The sequence below is a fragment of the Phalaenopsis equestris genome, unplaced genomic scaffold, assembly GCF_001263595.1.
Source record: "Phalaenopsis equestris unplaced genomic scaffold, ASM126359v1 Scaffold001221, whole genome shotgun sequence".
Taxonomy (NCBI): Eukaryota; Viridiplantae; Streptophyta; class Magnoliopsida; order Asparagales; family Orchidaceae; genus Phalaenopsis; species Phalaenopsis equestris.
This window is the reverse complement of record NW_018165660.1, coordinates 251,523-274,986: the sequence shown is the minus strand read 5'-3', so window position 1 is coordinate 274,986 and position 23,464 is coordinate 251,523. Positions and strand designations below refer to the sequence as shown.

General features: G+C 34.4%; 1 protein-coding gene across 1 annotated transcript in view; it reads right to left on the bottom strand.

Moving 5' to 3' along the window:
- Positions 1-19,808: 19,808 nt before the first annotated feature.
- Positions 19,809-23,464, bottom strand: part of LOC110033554 (F-box protein At1g78280) — a 46,220-nt gene continuing 42,564 nt past the window's right edge. The window contains exons 15-16 of the mRNA XM_020737577.1: positions 20,665-20,845; positions 19,809-20,167 (exon numbers count right to left, since the gene is read on the bottom strand). Coding sequence (XP_020593236.1) covers positions 20,026-20,167; positions 20,665-20,845 — 323 coding nt within the window. The 3' untranslated portion in view covers positions 19,809-20,025. The remainder of the gene's footprint in view (positions 20,168-20,664; positions 20,846-23,464) is intronic.

Here is a 23,464-nt window from a genome sequence, read left to right as displayed (position 1 = left end):
TAATCATAAAAAAATTTAAAATTGTTAGTTTTTTGAATAGCATAATATAAATCAAAAATTAGATTTAATAATTATAAATAAATTTATTTTTTTATAAAAATGAAAATTTAAAAAATATTAACAACTCTCTGAAATAAACCTGAATTTATAGTTAAATATTCATGATAGAGATTTGATACCCCATCAACAAATTTTCATAATCTAACACGAATCTCAAGGCATTGCATGGATCTCGATGCATCTTTTTGAGAAAGAAATATTCAAATTTTCATTAAAAGTCATCCAATGCACCTATTTCAGAAAACTTATAGTCAAACTATTTGACTCGGCGAGACGGACTAAATGGTATTAATATTGATCCAATCTGAACGAAATTGAGCTCTGATCAAGCCATTAAATCGCTTTTGGAAGCATTAAGAACATATTTGAAAGTTCAAATGGTTGTCGAATCCGGCGAGCTCACAGTCTAATCGAGCATCTTGGTAAGATAAATCCAACGAGTCAAATATCACTCAATTCTGGCATTATTAATGTCTTCAAATGTCCATTAAAGATCGTTGATCGAAGGAAGCCGTCTGAGTCGTCCAATCAAAGTTGTTCATATTCATGCATTAATTGTACACATAACTCTATAAATAGAGTTTTATTCCTCTCATGAGGCGTGAGGAGACTTTGAGGCTTAAGGAAGAATTTGAAACTTTGAGAAAGAGCTAAAATTGAGCGTCGCTTCTGTCATCGTCAATCACTGTCAATCTCCATCAACCACCGCCAACCACCATTGACCGTCATCGAACGTCATCAACTACCACTTATTGATCGCTCGCCACCCATTTCTTGCAACAAGTTTATCTGCATATCGACGTTGTAATTCGGAAGACTTTGTAACATTTTCCCGCCTGTGGGACAATGGGACTCTATAATTATCAATTTATAGTGGATTTTTTTACAACTGGGTCATGTCCTGTGATTTTTCCCTACGGGTTTTCATGTAAAAGCTTGTGGTGTCACTGCTAGTTGTTTTCGCTCTTTCTGAGTAAGTGTTAAATCTTTGTACCATGCTAAGATGATAATACATTACTCGATTGCCACAAATTAATGAAAATTCAACCCTTAAGTCATATTTTCTATGCCCAGAAAATTCAACTCAAATTTCAATTCAAGGACGTCCAAGTATCTTTTGGGACAATATGGACAATTTGTTTAATATTGGTGTTAAAGAAATAATAACTACTGCAAATGGAGCTAAGAAGTTGCAACCTCTTGAGCTTTGATGTTCTTAAAAATAACACATTATTATGTATACTTGAAGGAACATAGCTCTGATAGTACATTAAAAAATGAATTATTTTTACATGTGCTTCCAATCAATGGATGATCTCAAGAAGTATTATGCAATATGTTTTTTTAAATAACAAACTTTAGAAATAAAATATTATTCTTATAAACGTTATTGTCGCGCTTGTCCAAAATTAGGTCAAATCATAAATAAAAATAATGTAACTAAAAAACTCATAAAGCTTAAATTAAATTGAATAAAAAGAAATTAAATCAAAACAAATCAAAATGAAATAAAAAAATAAAGGAAATGAAACAAAACAAATAAAGAGAATGAAATAAATGAAGAAAATGAAGAAACAATAAATTAGTTTGAAAAAAAGAAATATATTTGAAAATCAGTTAGGCACTGTATAATTCCCATTGGTGGCATGTACCTAACACAAATATAAAGATAATAAGAAATTCCAATCAAAACAATTCAAAATGAAATAAAAAATATAGGAAATAAAATAAAATAAATAAAAAGAATGAAACAAATGAAAAAATAAAATAAACAAACAAGTTTGAAGAAATAAAGATATTTGAAAACAAGTTAGGCAAGGTGTAATTTCCACGAGTGGCCTATACCAAACACAAACATAAAACTAACAAAAAAAAGAAAACCAAATCAAATCAAATCAAATCAAAATAATCAAAATCAAAATCCAAACTCAAATTTCGACCTGCTCGGGTTGAGTCTTCCCAACCTATCACTAGCTTCATTCTTTATTTGGGTCGATGTTTCCTTCCACAAAAGCTCTGGGTTGTCTGTCTCGCATGGAAGAGGTTAGCTAGCTCTATCTACATAGAATTGCACTCCTCTTAGTCTCTTTTCTCGTGTGGATGAAGTTTGACTGTTCTATTGATATGAAACTAAATCTCTTTTCACACAGACATTTCTTTGATCATCTCTTGAGTTGGATGTGAGTCACTTGGCATTCCTTTTCAATCTGATTCACTTGTTCACCTCTTGGGTTAGATATGAGTCCGCCGACATTCTTTTCTAATGCGACAGATATTTTTCACAACTTCCACAAGCTCCATAAATCTCCCATGAATTTATAAGTTCCATAAATTTTCACTAGTTTTATAATCCTCATATAATTTCATAATATTTCATAACCTCTACAAATTTTGTAATCTCAACAAATTCAAATAATATTTTCATGAATTACATAAATCACTCAAATTTTAATAAATAAAAAAAGAAAAAATTTAAGTTGATAGGATGAGGAGTAAGACCACCTTAAATGGAGTAGGACTTCTGATTCTGTATTACCTTAGGATGGATGTGAAACCCCCTTTAATAGTTGTTAAGGTATTCCTTCCTATGTAATGGTTCAAATGAATCTAGAGGGTGAGGAGTATGACCACCTTAAATGGAGGTTAAGGTATTCCTTCTTAATGTAATGTTTCAAATTAAATCTCGAGGTTGAGGAGTATGACCACCTTAGATGGAGTAAGGCTTCTGATTCTGCATTGCCTTAGGATGGATGTGAAACCCCTTTTAATAGATGTTAAGGTTTTCCTTCCTAATGTAATGATTCAAATTAAATCTAGAGTTTGAGGAGTAAGACCACCTTAGATGGAAAAAGACTTTTGATTATACATTACCTTAGGACGGATGTGAAACCCCCCTTTAATGGATGTTAAGGTATTCATTCATAATGTAAGGGTTCAAAATAAATCTAGAGGTTGAGGAGTGAGACCATCTTAGATGGAATAAGACTTCCAATTCTACGTTACCGTAGGATGGATGTGAAACCCCCTTCAATAGATGTTAAGATATTTCTTCCTAATGTAATGGTGCAAATTAATTATAGAGGTTGATGAGTAAGACTGCCTTAGATGGAGTAAGGCTTTCGATTCCTTCATTTTATGACGAATTTAAAACCCCCTTAAATGGAGTAAGGTTTTCCTTCATAATATAGCAAAATTCAAATTCTGAGGGTAGGAGTAAGACCACCTTAAATGGAGCAAGATGTATTTTGTTTTGAGTATCTTTGCTTAGACATCATTTCATATTTTGTTGATCATTTCTATCAACATTAAGAAGCACACCACACCTATTGAGGTTCATTAGTTGAATTCATTTTTGGTCAGGTATGTTTCCCTCTCTAGAACTTAGAAACTAGTCACAGGATTTCCCTTCTGTCTCTCCGAGATGACTAGTATTGAGACCCACACCACTTAGAAATTCAAGTCATCCCTTAACTTCTTGCAGTCTCATGTGTATGGTCTTGCATCCTCAACTCTCGGTGGAGTGGATTGAGACCAATACATTAAAACTCAAGATGAGTACTCATAAGGATTGGAGAAGCCTTAAGAAGACCTTTTGGACTCAAGAATTTAAATTTTTGAACATCACAATTCACATCACACCCACAATCACATTTACATACATTTCACAATTAAATCAAAATTAAAATCAATTTTTAAAATAATCAATCATAAACTAAAATTCAAAAAAAAAATTATGATACATTTTTTACATTCATTTTATACCTTTCGAAGTGTGTTGAGAGGCATGGTACCGAGATCATTCTACTAGATTTCAGTCGTCGCTTAGGCTAAAGTAGGTTGGCATTTTTGTCTATTAGACGACTTCGATCGGACCAACATGTCTCATTCGCCGCGCTGCGTGCAAAACTGGCTCAAATTAGCTTGTTCATCGGTAAATTTATCTTGATGACCTCAGATAACAAAACAGATTGCACGAGCATGTTTGGAACATCGATTTTGTAAAAGAATGGCACCCATTTTACTACAGATTCACGTACGAACCAATAACACTCGAATAATAGTTTTTTAAACAGTAAAAAATAATAATTTTAAAAAATTGAAAATCTTTTGAAAAATAGAAAATCCTTTACTCCATCTAAGGAGTAAGACTGCCTTAGATGGAGTAAAGCTTTTGATTCCTTTGTTACCTATTATGACGAATGTAAAACCCTTTAAATGGAGTAAGGTTTTCCTTTCTAATGTAGCAAAATTCAAATTGTGATGGTAGGAGTAAGATCACCTTAAATAGAGCAAGGTGTATTTTGTCTTGAGTATCTTTACTTACACATCCTTTCAGATTTTGTTGATCATTTCGATCAACACTAATACGTGTGGTATGCTTGTTTAGCACACAACACCTATTGAAGGTCAATTTATTAAATTTATTTTTTTGTAAGGTATGTTTCCCTCTCTAGAGCCTATAAACTAGTCATAGGACTTCCCTATTGACTCTACTAGATGATTAGTATTGAGACCCACACCACTTAGAAGTTCAAACCATCTATTGACTCTTTATAGTCTTATATGTATGGTCTTGAATCCTCAACTCTCAGTTCAGTGGATTGAGACCAATACATTGAAACTCAAGATGAGTTCTCATAAGGATTGGAGAAGCCTTAAAGAGACCTTTTGGACTCAAGAATTTAAATTTTTGAACATCACAATTCACATCACATCCACAATCACACTTACATCCATTTCACCATTAAATCAAAATTAAAATCAATTTTTAAAATGATCAATCATCAATCAAAATTCAAAAAAAATTTTGATTCACTTTTTGCATTCATTTCAGACCTTTTGACGTGGTTGAGAGGCATGTTGTCGAGATCATTCTGCTAGACTTTAGTCGTCGCTTAAGCTAAAGTCGGTTGGCATTTTTATCTATTAGACGACTTCAATCGGGCCAACATGTCTCATTCGCCGCGCTGCGTGCAAAATTGGCTCAAATTAGCTTGTTCATCTGTAAATTTATCTTGATGACCTCAGATAACAAAACAGACTGCACGAACACGTTCGGAACATCGATTTTGTAAAAGAACGACACCCATTTTACTATGGATTCACGTATAGGGGTGTAAACAAGCGGAACACGAGCAAGCCCAGGCTCAGCTCGTGTTCGACTGGTTTATATTTCAAGCTTAATAAAAGTGTGTTTGTGTTCGACTCGTTTGCTTAGCGATCCGAACAAGAGCCGTTCACAAACAAAGAGTCATTTTGACAACCATAATCACGTAGTCATCAGATGTTAAATATTAGGGCAAAATTTAAAACATCATTTGAATCTAATTTAATAATTTTTATTATATTTTCTTCATTAATACTTTTAATTAATTATAAATCTTTGTAGCCTTGTAGTCAATTAAATTTTAAAAAACGACTACTCATCAAAGATATACACATAATTGATTAGTAATATTTTAAGTTAAAACAAGCTGAACACCTACGAACAAATATTTGTTCGTGTTGTTTGTGTTCAATTCGTTAACTTAGCGAACGAGCCGAACACAAACTTCTTAACGAACCGAACACGAGCTATTCGCGAACAACGAGCTGTTTTGACAGCCCTATTCACGTATGAGCCAGCAACACTCTCGTAGCTTTTTAAACAATAAAAAATAATAATTTTAAAAAAATAGAAAATCCTTTATAAGTTCTCATCGCCGGTTCACTTTGATCCCGGCCTTCCTCGTCGCCGGCGATGCCTCGACGATCTCCCTTCTCCGTCGACAGGCCTTAGGGTCCGAAGCCCTCATCATCTGCTCCGACATTCCTCACGTCGGTGAGCCCTACTAGTCGCCGCTCCTCCTTCCAGCCGCCGAAGAGCACAGCCCTCTCTGTCAGGTCACGACAGAGCTGACTAGGAAGGCGATGACCTCACTTGTTTTGACACATGTAGGTAGATTAAAACTTACTCTAGATCCATCATTATATGCGATAATGTTGGTTCATAGATATAAACAAGTGTGGATCTTTTGTGATTAGTGAGCATTATGGATCTTTTTTGAGGTACAACCATGTAAATAAGTGTGGAACTTTTGTGATTTGCGAGCATAAAAAGTATAGATCTTTTGTGATGTGCGCGCATGTAAATAAGTGTTGATCTTTTGTGATTTGTGAACATAAAAAGTATGAATCTTTTGTGATGTGCAAGAAAGCATAATTAGTGTGGATCTTCTGTGATTCTAAAGCATTTGGAAAACATGCTAATAATTTGTTTTGATCTCTTTATTGTTGGGAAACCATGGAGACGAGCTTGTTGCTTGCATGAGATTTAATGGTGCTATATTAGAAAATTATTGTAAAGCGAAATTTGAGTAAAAAGTTATTTGTATTAAAACCTTAAACATCAGAATGCATAGTATTCATCGTCATTTGAATATTTATGTTATGTCGAGTTTTTCTTATCTTAATAGTTTTTGAAAGCTTGCTAGCTTGACATATCACTATCAATTATACGTCTTTCTTGGGGTACTTCATGTCACTAGATTTTGATGTAGATGCATTTTTTATATTGCTTATTTGTTATAATTCTTACACAATCTTCTTTGTGATTCTTTGTGAGGTAACAACCTCTTGCAAAGCCATGTGAAGAGGAGTCGAATGAGCAAAATGACTGACCTTGATCCACCTCGTGAAGACGGGACATGGTTGCATGGATCGAAGCTTCGAGCTACGAATCTAACCAAACAATATGAATCTGACTGGACGTGCTTGAAGAGAATCTAGGTTCTGAAGAACTTGATAAGATATAATCAAATTTTAATACTTAATTAATCAATACTTGAAAGGTTTAGAAGCAGGGAAACATCTCATTGAAAATTATAAAAAATACTGGCCCAATTATTTAGTTCTGTATTCTTTCAGCCCCCTTATTGTGCTCAAATAGTGCTACATAACACATTTCACCGATAATACAGAGTACATAACTACTGACTAAAAAATACTGCCCCAATTATTTAGTTATGCTTGGTGGCTAAGCATTTTGCATCACATAGCATTACAAAATTTCTTGTAAAATTCTGTAAGAAATGTCTCAATGTTTCTTTTTCTTTGCTTCATCATTGCTACGAGCACTATGATCACTGGTAGGAGACAAATACAATGAGTTTGCTTCATCATGCTAATGCAAACCCAGTTTCAAAAATAATGGTAAGAAGTCAATGTGGTGATGGTTGTGAGTGTGTGTGCTTGTTGTGGTGTGTGTGTGAGGTGGGGTGGTGGTTGTGGGTGCTATGCTTAGTTGTTGTGTGTGTTGGTTGTGGGTGTGAGAGTGTGTGTTTTTTGGATGTGAGAGTGGGTGTGTCATGGTAGTGAGTGTTTGTGTGTGGTGGACTTTTGTATGTGGCCTTATGTATATGTGTTTGGGCTTGTGATAATGTCTCTTCTCTGGTTGTTCTAAAATATTATTGTTTTTCTTTTTCTTCATTAGTAATGTAATGGTTAAAACCAAAGAAGTTTCTTCATGAGCAATGTGGGATAGAGAAGTCACAATCATATTTTACAACACTAGTATTAAAGAAATCGATCTTGGAAATAGACCCACCACCTATTTTAACAAAGAAGAGTGACATAATATTACGAATAAGTTCCATGAAATGACAAGAAGAGACTGTGATAAGTTAAAATTTAAGAACAAGTGGGATCAATTGAAGAATACTGAAAGTTATAGAAGGAACTGAAACGGGGATCCACAGGCTTGGCTTGGGATCCTATCAAGCGGAGCATTGATGCTTCAGAGAATTGGTGGACTGAGAAGTTGGAGGTAATAAGTAAACCCTTAAATTCTTATTTTTTTCATTCATTATCCATGTAGTATGTTTTAACTAATATATTTTCCCGTACGTTGCAGATAGTGCTAGCTGCCAAAAAATTCAAGGTAAGTGACATTGAGTCAAACTTATAGGAGAAATTGGACCTCCTATTTAGTGAAGTTGTGTGAGGATCATGCATGTGTGACCCCAAGTGAGTATGAGTTTGCAAGCATACCAGATGACTTGGAGGCCGAGCAGGTAAGTGGGTCAGGTGAAGACCCCAGCCTAAATTAGATTGAGCTGGAGTCCACATGTCAGTCAAAGCGGCCTTGGGCGGAGAAAAGGAAAAAAGGAGTCGTTTTCGTTATAAGCTCAATAAATAAATCGATATAAGTATGCACAGCTCAACCTGGTCCTTCAAATGCACCACCATAGATGACTTTTTTTGAGTTATGGATACATATCCTGAAGTTAGGGCAGATACTATATTCTATCTGAACTCCTTGAAGTTACTGAAGGACCCGACCCGCAGACAGATATTCATGAAGATGCCCCCCGAACTTTGTGTCCAATAATTATGTTTTTAACTGGACAACTGATTCCATGGTGTTATTGTTTCTTAGCTTAGTTTTTTTTTATCATTTTTTGAAATGATTTTTGAATTGGATTTTTTCTCTTTCTTGCATGAACAATCAATATGTTGCCATGTAATTATTTCTATTATGTAATAATTAATCTTAAATTTTTAGATGTTCTTTTAAATGTTGTTTGATTCGTGTTTATTGCCTAAACAAAACATTTTTCTATGATGGATTCACAACGACTGCGACGTAAAAGAATAATTATAGCGACTATGATTATCATGTACGAATATTACAGCTCCTCGACGATCAAACTCCATACATGACATCGAACTATATAATTATCACTTGTATTATCAATATTTTTTTTATAATTTTCATCTGTTTGACACTGCTTTTTAAATTCCACTGTCCATTGTGATTGGGGTTAGATGGTATCCCTTGAGGACGACGTAGCTCGTGACATATTTCGTCTTGATTTTAAAATTAATATTATCATAATTTAAATTGTAATTTTAATCATTTTTTTCCTTTTTTTATCAATTTTAATACTCACTGTTAAGTGAGGACCGTCTCATATTTTTCTTAAGTGTTTTGAATTGGTTTTCTACTTCCTAAGTATCAAATATATTACTATGACAGATATGTTGCAAACAACATTACTCCACAGGAGCAAAATTATCATTTATCCAGAAACAACTGCAAATCAGTTGTTTTCACACAACAAAAATCAAACAGCCAACCAGCTTATGCAGATAAGCTTCCAATCAACATCTTATCATAATCAACTGTTTATCAGCAGATTATTTCATAGGCATGAAGAATCATAATTATCTATTTGGAGATTAAAATATTGTTATTTTTGATATGATATGAAATATTTGAGTGTTAAAACCTATGTTTAAGATATGTGAATGCTTATGAATAGTGTGACATGCATATTCAATGCACTGGGTTATTTGCAAGCTTACCATTATGTGCATTCATATATAAATTTCTATGATCTTTTGTTGAACTGAACACTCATACGAAATTCTTTGTACATCTTTGCGGGGCCAATCCGTTCGTGGATGGGACATCAAGTGATCATGAAGCTACCCTTGAGCGGACAAAACATAATGCATCAAACCTCATGCCGATGAGATCTATCCAAAACCACTCAACTTTTATTTTAAAATCTTTCATTACCTTTGAATTCTTATATAGATGTTGAAACATTAAAATTTATAAAAATTCAAACCCAAATGATAATTAAACAATAAAACAACAAAAAAAATAACATAAAAATAATAATTCTCCATTTGGATTTTTTTTTATCTCTTGGACAAGGGAACGTTGCTAACAAGAGTTTTTTGGTCTAAAGAGGTTTAACAACTTCTTTAGACTAAGTAAATTCAGAACTAATTACAGTGCTGAGACGACAAAACAATGAGATCTTAACCGACATTGCTTAATATAAACTAAATCCACTTCATTAATAAACATTAATCCAAAAGTCACTTCACAACAACCAAACAATAACAAGAACTTATGATTGGCCTCACAGGGCATGATTTCCCTCTTCCTCTTATAGAACCATTTGATGATGCGATCGAGCAATTGTCAACCTTCAAGGTAGTCAAGAGAAGACAAAAACATGAAGCGAATGATGAAACTCAATTATAATTTCCATAGAATTAATTAACAAAAAATCCCTAGGACTTTGGGTTTGAATCTTTTAGTACCACAAAACTTACATTGTGTCTTCATTACATCAGCTCGATAATGCAACATGCATCAATTAGTACAATAATCTATCTTCTCTGATATAACCCTCTTTGACACCAATTTCTTCATTATATACAGGTCTTGTAGCACTAAACTTTTGTTGAGGTTTGTCTCATTCGGTAATTTTGTAATTTGGTTAAAACATTCTTTAAACATATTAAATTTTGATAAAATACTCAACATCCTAAGAATTATTATTAACTCAGAGTGTGCTATACAACCCTCCCACAAAGGTCATTCAATAATTCATAAAATTTTTTAGCTCTACTATTTAGTGGCTTATTGATATACCTAAAATATATAATGTTTTTAGACACATTTTTATACCTCTTTTTGAGATATTGCACTTTAATGGAAGGTATTTGTGTGTTTTTCATTCATGTACAAGTAAAAATGTGAAAAATACTTAAATGAGTGAAAAAGGATCAAATTTGGAGCAAAGTGTGAAAATTGTGCTGAAGTGTTTTGGCGCCTAAGCGCCAGATTCGATGCTTAGGCGCAGGTTAAACAGAGAAGGACGCGCCTAAGCACCAGAGACCCCACGACAGTTATTTGGCAGTTTTCTTCATTTGGCCAAATTTTGAAGAGGTATTTGAGGCACATATTGGCTTAAGAGGGTGGTTATGACCACTAAGAACGAAAATATTATTAAAAGACTTATGAAAGAAGGCATACTTTGGAGGATTCATCAAATGTGGACACATTTTGAAGAGTTTCCAAGGCACATTTTGGAGATTTATAGAAGAAGAAAGTTTTTACATTCGAAGTGGGTGCTTGAAGAGGGAGAGAGTGCTGGAGACCTGAGAAGAAGATCGTGGAGAATCTTTTGGAGAGATTTTCAAGCACCACAAAAAAATACTTTATCCTTTTTGTTTTTAGTTAATTTTGAGAGTGTTGTAAAAGAGAAGAGATTCAAAGGAACTTCAAGAGTTTGGTAGAGGATTTGAGATAAGTTTCTATCTTTTGTTTTAAACTACTTTTGGTTTTAATCGAGACATCTTGTTGGTTTGACAATGATTTCTACTTTTAAACTAAAGTGTGGTTTTATTTTTTCCATGAATTCTGAGTAGTTTTCTTTATCTTTCTCCATAAAATGATAAGTAATTAAAGTTTGGATGGAAGTTGTGGAGAGTATTGATCTTTAATGTTGGAAGAAGTTGTGATGATTTAAATCCATGAACTTCATTTACTTCTTAATTTGGTCAATCCAGATGTTAAAATTTGTTGTGAGAACATGTAAGAACCTGGCTGGTATTGTCTCAGTCAACAATTGGAAAGAATCACATGAGGCTGTATGAATGAGAATGTAATTCATATGATTTAGTGCAAATAAATAAGGAAATAATCATTGAAGAGTGTAGAGTTAGAGGACTTTAAAGTGACAGGTTAAAGCCCCCAACTTGATTTATTGTTTTAGGTTCTGATAAGAGATGTTAGCCCCCAAGTGGAGGGAATCGAAGGAACTCTAGAGTAAGAGCTGGTATCTTCCCTGCCTAGCCAGTCTTCAGAACTATTCAAACTTTAAATTGGCCAATGTTCTTTATAGCATCTCTAGTAAGAGTAAAAAATATAATTGCTCCTATTTGACACAACACAATTTACATACTTCCGCAACAGAATTCTTATACTTTTTACTGATTTATGATAAAGAGAAAGATATTTTTTCAAATTTAGTACTTTTCTTTTACATAAACTCAAGTTATCTTTTTAAATTACTACTATTCTGTCAATATATCAAAACTTACCAAAAAGACTTGAATTTTAATACTGCAAAAATAATTGTAGTTCAAGTAACTGTATTTTTAGAATAGAAAGTTGTTGTTCAAAAGTGCATAATGCGTATTCTCTATGTGGGTTCGATATTCATATCTTAATAAAAAATGCATATATTACTTGATAACGATGTGTATACTTGTGTAGTATCCCAATATATATATAAATTAAAAAGTTAAATTCTTATTTTCATAATGTCCGAGGGCGCCCTAATCATCCTTTAACATCTCCTTAAATAATTCTTGCCAAAATCACCATGAAAAAGTTTTCCAAGTTGTACCTGGCAGTTCTGTGGCATGACTACACCACACCCTGACATAACCATGCCATAACCGACATGGCTACGTGATACACCTAATATATATAATGTTTTTATACATATTTTTGAGATATTGTGCTTTAATGAAAGGTATTTATGTGTTTTTCTTGCAGGTACAATCAAATGGATGAAAAATGCTAAAATGAGTGAAAAAGGGTCAAATTTGGAGCAAAATAAAGAAAAATGCAAAAATGAATTGGGGCGCATAAACGCCCAGTCTGACGCCTAAGCGCCTGAGGCTTCGCAACTAAGCGTCAGGTACCCCGCACTTAAGCGCGAGAAGTAGTTACTTGATAAATTATTTAAATTGAGTGGATTTTTAAAGAGATGTTTAAAGCAACCCTTGATAAAAATGTGAGAAATAGCCCGTGCACACGAAAATTCATTCAATTGACTTATGATGAGGCAACTTCTAGAAGATTCATTGAATGGAAACACATTTTTTAAGAGACACCAAGACACCCCTTAGATTTTTATAAGAAAAGACTTAGATTTTCCAGGAGAAGAGGTCAGCCATTTATCAAACTTCACAATCCATTGTCGTCGTCGCCACCAGCCACCTTTATTTTATTTTGTTTTATTTTGAGTGTTAGTTTGTATTGTGAGAGAGGGAGGAGAATTCAAAGGAACTTCAAGACATTTGGTGGAGATAATCTGATATAAGTGTTTATCTTTATGTCTACACTTGGTTTTAATTTAGATTTATTGTTTGTGTGCATGATTTCTACTTTTAAACTCATGTGTGATTATGTTTTCTCCATGAATTCTGAATTCTGAGTAGTTTTCTTTATCTTTTTCCTTAAAATGATAAGTGATTAAGTATTTGAATGAAGTTGTGTGAAGTATTGGACTTCATTGTTCGAAGAAGTTGTGATGATTCAAAACCTTGCACTTCATTTACTTCTTGATTTGACCAATTAAGATGTTAATACCTGTTGTGAGAACATGTAAGATCTGAGATGATATTGTCTCGGTCAACAAATAGTTGGAATCACATATTGATTTCATGAATGAGAATGTAGTTCATGGGGTTGAGTGCAAATAAATAAGGAAATAAACTTTTTAAGGGTGTAGAATTAGAGGACTTTAGAGTGACAGGCTAAAGCTTCCAATTTGATTTATAGTTTATAGTTTTAGGTTTTGATGTTAGCCCCCAGGTGGAGGGAGAAGAGGGAACTCTAGAGTGAGAGCTAGTATCTTCCCTGCCTAGCCAGTCTTCAGAACTATTCAAACTTTAGATTAGCCAATGTTCTTTATAACATCTCTAGTAAGGATAAAAAATATTATTGCTCCTATTTGGCACAACACATTTAGCAACTTCCACAACAAAATTTTTATATTTATCACTGATTCATGATAAGTAAAAAGATATTTTATTTATATTGTCGTCATCTTACAAGTATTTTAGTTAAGTTAATCAGTTGCTTACTTTATTTTTAAATTATCAAAAATTTTAAAAAGAATCGAACTTTCATTCCCAATTTAGCATCTTAAGTTTATGTAAGAATATATTGCTAAGTAAAATTTTGTTATATAAATCTAGTTCTCCCTGTGGGTTCGATATTCTAGACTTAATCAGAAAATTCTATATTACTTGATAACGATACGTATACTTGCGTAGTATCTCATATTTAAAACTAAAATTGCATTCTTATTTGCTTCATAGTGAAAGATTTACCTAGCTTTTGCTTGACACCAAGTTTTTGGCACCGTTGCAAATTAAGAATATCTATTAAGGAAATTGATCGCATACAACGCTTTTTACATCTATATGTATAGAAAATCGGGATCACCACGCCACTGGCTCGCATAACTACATTAGAACCAGCAACAAGCCCAACACAATTATGCCGCATTCTAGCATGGTTATCTTGTTGTAGCTCCTTAGCCCGCTTTGTGTTTTAGAATGAACCTTCCGCAAATAAAAAACTAAGATAAATAAGAAAATAAAAACACATTAATTCAAGTGATTAAATAACATGAATTTACATCGCATCACTCGCATCGCGATCCCAAGTCCCTTTTGACGCCCGCTTCAGAGCTTCCTTTAAAGCTTTTTTGGAGGTGTTCAAAGATTACATCCTTTCAAGGGAGGGGAAGATCTTGAGATGGATGCAATTCATTTTTTGCAGCTTATAATTTGTGGCATGTTCCAAGATAAGATCGTAGTTTTTGAATCGAAGTCTCTACCTCGCAGTATGGCTAGCTAGCTAGGAAGGCAACAATGGAATCACAACGTACAAAGACCACCAATCTGATTCCACTTTATGTAGGATTTATTGATAATGACATTTTTGTTGTTTTACCGTCAAATTCCGCTCGATTCCACCCGCAAACCTACAGGTTCCTAAATCCCATTTTTATTTATTTTGCCTTAAATGCATGAAAAAGTTCAAGTCTTTGAAAGCGGATGGGAGAATGGAGAAGAAAGACAAGGGTAACCTTCCTCAATGGTTTTTGGGTGGGATTGGAGCAGGAGGAGAAGCAAGATGGGACTTTCAGGGCTCTTTGTATGTCTCAAGCAACCTCCTTTTCTTAGTGCAAAGAAAGCAGCTGCGGGGGGAGAGAGAGAGAGAGAGAGAGAGAGAGAGAGTTTATAGATGATTATCAATGATGATGTATTGGTTTATGTGTAACATTAATAGTCTATGAAGTCCTAAATAAATCCTAATGTTCGGATGAAATATGTGTGTATGTTTCGAGATTAATTTGATTTGACAGTTCTCCTCTCACCACTGCTCTCCAATTTGATCCAATTGGAATTGGTTTATTTCAGCACAAGTCATGAAAGTTTTGAAGGATTTACGAATTATAAGTATGTAATCTAACAATTTGTATACTGTCGTTCGTCTACTTTGTTACCACTATACAATTTGAGGTGCCTGACATGCATGAATGTTGTTAATAGGCACGTTAAAATGGTCTCATGTTATGAATTATCTTTTATAGGAGGTGTTTGACTGCCTCTAAGATTTATGATGTTTGACATAAATTCACTACTATAACTTTCTTGCTAAGCTAAATGTGTTAAATCCACGTAAACATTAAAACAAATAACAGAATGAGGAAAAAATGGATTTAGCAATTTCAAGTTTAATTTGTGCAGTTTTTTTATTAAATTAAATTTACATTAAATATCATGTAAGCCTTGCTCAAATCCGGCTACCAAACATCTCCATAGTGCACAAAATCCTTTAGCGGGACTTGTACGGTGGTGGAACCAACCTTTTTTTTAGGGGGGCAAACTGTCTCCTTTTCACCCAACATGGGAGGAGATAGAACAATGAAGAGCATAGTGATATTTAAGAGGGGCAAAAGACTAAATTACTCTCTCATATAAAAAAAAATTTGTATTGTTTTATCCAAATTTGTCTGATAGATCACACCCAATGAAAAGAGCGGAGAGAGAGAAAGAGAGAGAAGAGGACTTGGTGTTCTAGGGCTCTTAGACCCATTTTATTCCATGAAAAATAAGTTTACAAGAGAAGGGAATCAAAAAACCCTTCTACATGAATGAACCCTCCTATTTATAGATAACATGATGATCAAAAGCAAATTACAACACTGCCCTTGCTTTAAAAGGGGTTAGTATATGATACTTTGGGTATTCTGGTTTTCTTACCTAGATCATCAGGTTAGCTCAAGATCTGTGCAGACCATTTTTGAATTTACATATATTTTCTTAGATAATAATAATAATAATATTGAGGATGATATATCCATTTTAATATAATGCAAATAAGGCTATGTTTGGCGCAGCTGCAACTGCGCTACCCCAGGAAGCTGCTGCAGGGAAGCTGACTGTTCGTTTGTTGGAGTTGTGAGAGAACAGATGTGAGGCGGCTGTTTCTGAAAAAATGACTATTCTGCCCCTGTTTAGTGAAGTTGTTTAAAACAGAACTATAGCAACGACATATTTGATAATTCCGAAGCAGAAATTAATTTCAAAACATAATAAGAGTATGAATACACCACTCACTTAGCAGTGAGTATCAAAAGTGATATGAAAAAGAAAAAAAACTAATAAAATTACAAATAATAATGATATTGTCTTTAACGTAAAGGCAGTGTGTTAATCATATATTTTAAAAAATGAAGCTCCTAAGCAACTAAAGTGCAAAGATTAAGCACTGAAGATCTACCAAAAGTTCAGTGGGGATTCCAACAACTCAAACAATTGAAGGATTGATCCAATAAAGATATTCGACCTACTAAGAAGCAAATAGCAAGAGATTGGGCCATATAAAAGATTTTTTGAGCGCTTACATACATAACACACAATGAAAACCTGCAATAAATTCCTCAAAAGCAGACAACAACAATGAAAACCTTTTTGAATCATACGACAATTCCGGATACAAAGATTAGCGCAATCTAAGAACAAAAGAATAAATATCTTCAAATAATACTGCAAGATGACGATGAGATAAAGAGCAAGTTCACATCAAACTTTATCATATATAAATGAATTTATTTTCTATAATTCATGGTTGAATAGACACTGCATCATTCGTTTAAACAAGGAACAACATCCCGATATTTCTTTCAACATTGAGCAATATTGTATGTAAAATCATAAACCTTCATAGGCCCCCTTTTGTTCCCAGGCCGCACAAAGAAGGGCAGGAAACCCTATAACGGTTTCAAAAGAGTACTTGAACAAGAGTAAATTTCATATACATGATGGACATCCAATCTATTCCTACAATAATTTATAAGAAGTACGTAAATCTGACGATTTCAGATCACCCTAACTTCATGCTAGTAGAAATTACAACTTCGGGCAAGGGAACCAATCAAGCTTGCTAATGAGATTGTCATTTTCAACGCAGCCAGAAGGAGAAACTGCGCTTACCCAACCAGGGAGGCGGCGACGCTGAGATGAGGACTCCTCGAGATTAAAGCTGGGGTTTTCCTCTTAGTGGAGACGTAGGTAGACTCGGCAGACCGAAGCTCCTCCTCGGCATCCTCGTTCCAATCGACATTGAGAACTAGAGAAGTCTTCCGTTAAACAGAGGCATGCGAAGGCGGGATCGAATAGAGTGGCAGGTAGTAAAAAATCAGAGCGGTACCGCGGGCCGCGGGGTATCACCAACTGCCGGCATTTCGGTCAGATTCACGGCTGCCGCGAGTGAAACGCTGTGCCAAAATATCCTAAACTGCGGCCTCCCGCTACACAGTGCAGAGAAAACCGCACCAAACGGACCCTAATTTAGGCTGATTGTCCAATTCAAACTAACTAATGCATATCATTACTTCTTTATTGCGTTTAATTCAATCTTGTAAATGAAATAATTTTGTTATCACATTCATCATTCACATAACCGTTTCAATGACTGGTAATACTTCCAAGTGCGTACTTCTTCCTTCTCGAAACACCAGAAGCAGTTTTATGGAGTCCATTTGTCTCGTGACAAAAAAATCAGCCGCTTGAATTAATTAAAAAAAGCATTTTTTTAAAAGGATGATTTTAGCTTCTCAACTTTCAATTTAAAATAAATAAATCATTAAGTTGCACTATACTATCATAATAATATAAGCTTTGCTATGACATTTATTTGAGACATTTCGTCCCCATGTCTATGCTACTAATAACCAAATATTTATAAAGCTTACAAAATTTTAGATGATAAATTACCCTATAATAATCACTTGTACTCTGCCGGCACCAACATAATAGAACAACGTGCAACGCACAATGCCACATTGCCAAACGGAGTCAGATATAAGTTTTATTGAAAATTTCTACAATATCGGTGCTTAATTGATGAAGGGTAGAATTGCATGTGTTTTTTTGGCAGAGGAGTAGAGTAATTTATACATTTAGAGGGTGTTTAAATATTACATCAGTACTACGCACGTAGAGTAACATGCGTAGCCAATGAAATTACGCATGACATCCTGCGCGATAGAGAAAAAAACGGCGCAGTAACACGGGGAATATTCCCCCCATGTTATTCATGTGTTATTGTGTGTTATTCATGTGTTATTGTGTCCTGAGAATATTCCTGGTGTTATAATAACACAATAACACATCAATTACACATAAATAACACACAATAACACATGAATAATATGAGAGAGAATATTCCCCCGTGTTACTGCGCCGTTTTTTTCTCTGTTAGGAATATTCCCCGTGTTATTCAGGTGTTATTGTGTATTATTCATGTGTTATTATGTCCTGAGAATATTCTTGGTATTATAATAACATAATAACACATCAATAACACATGAATAACATGCAATAATACATTAATAACACGGGGAAATATTCTCCGTGTTACTGTGCTGTTTTTTTTCCTGTCACACGGGAAGTCGTGGTGTGATTTTATTGGCTACGCACTTTATTCCTACGTGCGTAGTACTGACGTAATAATTTTCCGTTTAGTAGCATCTTGTTAAAATGTTGGCATCTGAATTTATCTGGATTTATGTACATAAAAAATAAAAGAGCAAAATCCCAATTTTCTCAGTTCTGACGATTATTTGATGGATTTAGGGGGTGTTGGCAGCACCCAGGATTTAAGTTAAATAAAATTTAATAAATTATGTAAATCCAAATGCATTAAATCCAGAAAAAAAAATAGTTGATTGGATTAAAATTAAATCCAATTAAATCCCCTTTAAGGTGTTTGGTGAAAAGAGAAGTGATAAACCCATGACAGATGTGTTTTCTTCCCACTTAAATCCTTTAAATCCACCCAATAACTATTTCAAAAGGGAGGAAAAATTAAATTTAAGAGACGACAGAATTAAACTTCTGTTTTATCACATTTTTTTGCATTTGGCAGCATTAAGGATAAATCCTAATATATATCTTATTTAAAATTTGAACACTCCCTTAGTAAATCGGACTCAGGGTCCGTTTGGGGCAGCTTGTACGTTTCAGGATAAGCTGCAAATCGGACTCAGGGTCTGTTTAGGGCAGCTTGTACGTTTCAGGATAAGCTGCTTATCCTGAAATGCGGCCCGCGGGCCGGCCGCCGGGGTCGACTTGCGGCCTGCGGTTAGTGAAAAAACCAAAAGCAGGTTACGACAAGGAAACGCGCGAACCAAACGGTGAAAATGCCGCCCGCACTTATAAGCTGCCCCAAATGGACCCCAGAGATAGATTTAATAGATTTAATGAAACGGAAAGACACATTACCTCGTGGCTTCCCTTCTCGCCTCTTTTGTTGTCAAACATTTCTGAAGGATTTATCTGGATTTAATCATAAGTGTACCAAATATAATTCTGGATTTAAAAGCAGAAAAAGCATCCTGCTTTGATAAAATCCAGATTTGTCGGATTTACTAAGATTCTAATTAAATAAATCTTGGATGTAGCCAAAACACCCCCTTAACAGTTTTTATTGATATTCAACTGAGGATGATGACAATAAAACTACAATGCTGAAAGCATTTTTTTTATCAGAATGAATAAATAACAAGTGAAACAAAATGCTGAGAGCAAAAGCAAGCAGAAACAGAATAAACCAGATCAAAGAACAATCAAAATGAGAAAAAACGGCTTCCTAACATAGACGTTGAAGATGAGAATTACAGGGGTTTATTAGATCAAGGATTCAAACATATATTTTTACGAATTTAAATGGGAAATTTCTTAGACGTATTTTCGGCCATTCAGATTACACAAAAGAATGGAAATTGAAGAGGGATGCACTATAAATTGATACAGAGTCCAATATTTTTCATAAATTAATTGAAATGAATATTTTACCAAAAGTTTAGATCATAGATCGGTGTGTTGGTAGTTGTTCAACCCTCCCCACACGGCCTCTTCCACTTCTTCCCATGACTTGGCCGTTCTCAGTTCCTTCCACAAACTAAAAATGGCTCCGAGGACGTTGTCCTCATGTAAAATGCAGTAGCACCTGTACGAGCAGGAATGTGAATAAATGCTCAGAGAAATGAACAAAAAAGACAAAAAAAAAAAAAGTTAAATTTATATACATACCACTCAATTCTGATGCATTTACATATCTAACACTTAAACTTCAATTTTTACATATATACCACCATATTTATGCATAAAAAGGTGTATTTCACTTTTTAAAAGTTTATTTTTGGAAGTGATATGAAAAACTTTGTGGTATAAATGTAAAAAACTAAGTTTAGATGTTAGACATGTAAATAAATAGGGATTGGGTAGTATGTATGTAAATGACCAAATAATAATAATAAAAAAAAAACAAATGCTGAGAGAAATGGACGGTTTTCTCAACAGTGTGAAAGTATGATAGAGAATCGCACAATCCAGCTAAGAAAACTATACTGAAGCAAGGAATATTTGGAAATTGTAACTCAAGTGTCTAATTCAACACAGGAGGGAGAGCATTTGGAATAAATACCAGGTTGCATTGTATCTTACATGGCACGGTATGAAAGCCTCTTACACTTATCATTTTCTGGTAGTCCCGAAGAAAGTTCGTCATGATTCAGCTTACTGGTGATGAGAGGAAGATTGTAATGTTCCAAAAGTTTAGCCATAAGGCACATGTCTCCACGGAAAACATCCAAGTATATTGGAATCAAGTCATACAATGGATCCCCTGACAATATAGAGAATGAGTAGAATTATGCATAATGTAACAACATAGCAAGAACCTGTAAAGAAAACAAAAGATATTGAACATCTAAGCATTATGTTCATTTTTAACTTGATACATGTTAGTGAAATCTATCATATTAGATCATCCTTCATCATCATCAGTAGCCTAATGTCAACCATTTGAGAGCAGCTTCAAGAAACCCCAGTTTCATTCATTTTTTCTTGAGCAATACAAGAGGTGGTAAACTTGCTATGTAGTACAACAACAACAAACATTTATCCCACTAAATAGGGTCATATGAATTCTTTTTCTCCATTGCGTGCTATTGAGTGTCATATTTTCATTTAATTATAATAAACTAAGATCATCTTATATACAATATGCCTAAGTCTTTCTAGGTGTATCTCTGTCTTTCTTAACATAAAGTCAAATCTAAAACATCTACTCTCCTAGCCGGATCATCAGATGGTCGACATTTAGTATGACCAAACCATCTAATACGACTTTCTCTAATTTTATCCACCACTGAGCTACACCAACTCTATCACAGAGATATTCATTTTGCATTTTGTCTCTAAGTTTTAAGCCACTCATCCATCTAAGCATTCTCATCCCCGCAACACTTAAACTTTGTTTTATGCTTCTCTTTTAAAGGCCAACATTATGTGCCATAAAGCATTACAGGTCTCACCGCCATCTTATAAAATTTTCCTTTCAATTTAAGCGGTACTTTTCTATCACACAATAGACCCGATGCATTCCTCCACTTCAACCAACCAGCTTGAATTCTACTAACAACATCCCCATCTATATCACCATCAGTTTGAACAATAGACCCAAGATATCTAAAGAGTCCACACATTTTAATGATTTAATCACCCATAATCACAACTCTGCCACTAGAGCTACTACTATTATTACAATTACATTCCATGTATTCAATTTTAGTTCTACTCAAACAAGGGCCTTTACTCTCTAATGTAGACCTCCATAATTCAAGTTTTGCCTAAACTCTCTCTAGTCTTTTCCACAAGAAGGATATCATCAGTGAAAAACATACACCAATGTACATCCTCCTATAAATTTCCAGTAAGAGCATCCATAAATAAAACAAAAAGATACGAGCTTAAAGCCGATCCCTGATGTCAAATTGAAATAAGAAAATACTTGGTCCATCCTGCTTCCGTTCGAATCCAACTGGAATAGGAAAACATTAAGTCAATCCTTGGAATAGGAAAACATTGAGTCAATCCTCCTCCTATTTTAGCACAAGTAACTGCTTAAGCGTACATATCTTCAATGACTTGAATGCAAGTCATATCAATGCCTTTTTTCTCTAGACTCTCCAAAGGATTTCTCTTGGAACCTTATCGTAAGCTTTTTCTAAATCAATACAAATAATATGTAGATCATTTTTCTTCTCTCTGTACTTCTCCATCAAACCTTTAAATAAATATATAGCATTCATATTAGACCTCCCTGACATAAATTAAAATTAATTATGAGAAATCTTTGTAATACGTCTTAACCTATGTTCAATTGTCCTCTCCCATAATTTTAAAGAATGAACATCAACTTAAATCCTCTATAATTTGTACAAACTTCTGCATCCCCTTCATTCTTAAAAACGGGGACCAAAATACTCTTCCCCCGCTCAAACATTTTTTTTTGTTTTTAAAATAATATTAAGGAGTTTAGTAAGCTAAAAAACTGTCAAATCTCCTAAATATTTCCACACTTCACTTGAGATATAATAAGGTACTACTGATTTTCCACCATTGGCTTTCTTTAAAGTCTCCTCAACTTTTTTTTATTAATGCGACGATAAAAATAAATATTTTATTATTATTAACGATATTAAGATCACTAAGATCAATCATATTTTCAGAAACTTCATTAAAAAGTATATCAAAATAACTCACCCACCCATGTTGAATATCTTTTTCTAAGAAAAACACTTTGATTTTCATCTTTAATAAATTTTATTTGAGTTAAATCTTTACTTTTCTTTTCCTATTGTTTGACTAGTTTATACGTATATTTTTCACCCTCTTTAATATCTAATTGTTGACCTCAATTTTCGTGAGGTCTAGTATTCCTCGTAGGAGTTAGGATCTAGCCTTAGGGGTCTTCCTGCGACTATCTTAGAACCTTAGAAGTGGTGCCCGCCTCGTTTTAGTTCGACCTATTTCCGTCCTCTTTTGGAGTTTCGCGTGTGCGGTATCGACTTCTAACACTTAGAAGGAGGTGGCCTTCTGCACAATTCGCACTCCTGCGCGCACCAGCTTCGCAATTCGGAGAGTCGACGTGTCCGATCTCCACAATTCGCATTGTCTGCACCGTTATTTGCCGAGGGCTCGAGTAAACCACTTGTGAAGATCGATCGCGGGTCAATGTTTGGTGAAATTTGAATTTCAACGCGTTTTGACCCGATTGTCGACGACGCCGTCCGAGCGACCCCGGATGACGAAACGGACTGCGCCAACGCGTCCGGAACGTCGATTTTGCCCGGGGAGGACACCCATTTTGTCGCGTCGTTGCGCGCGAATAAATCGTTTTAATTAATATCTATATGTATATATATATTTAATATATATATTTATATATATATTAGTTAAC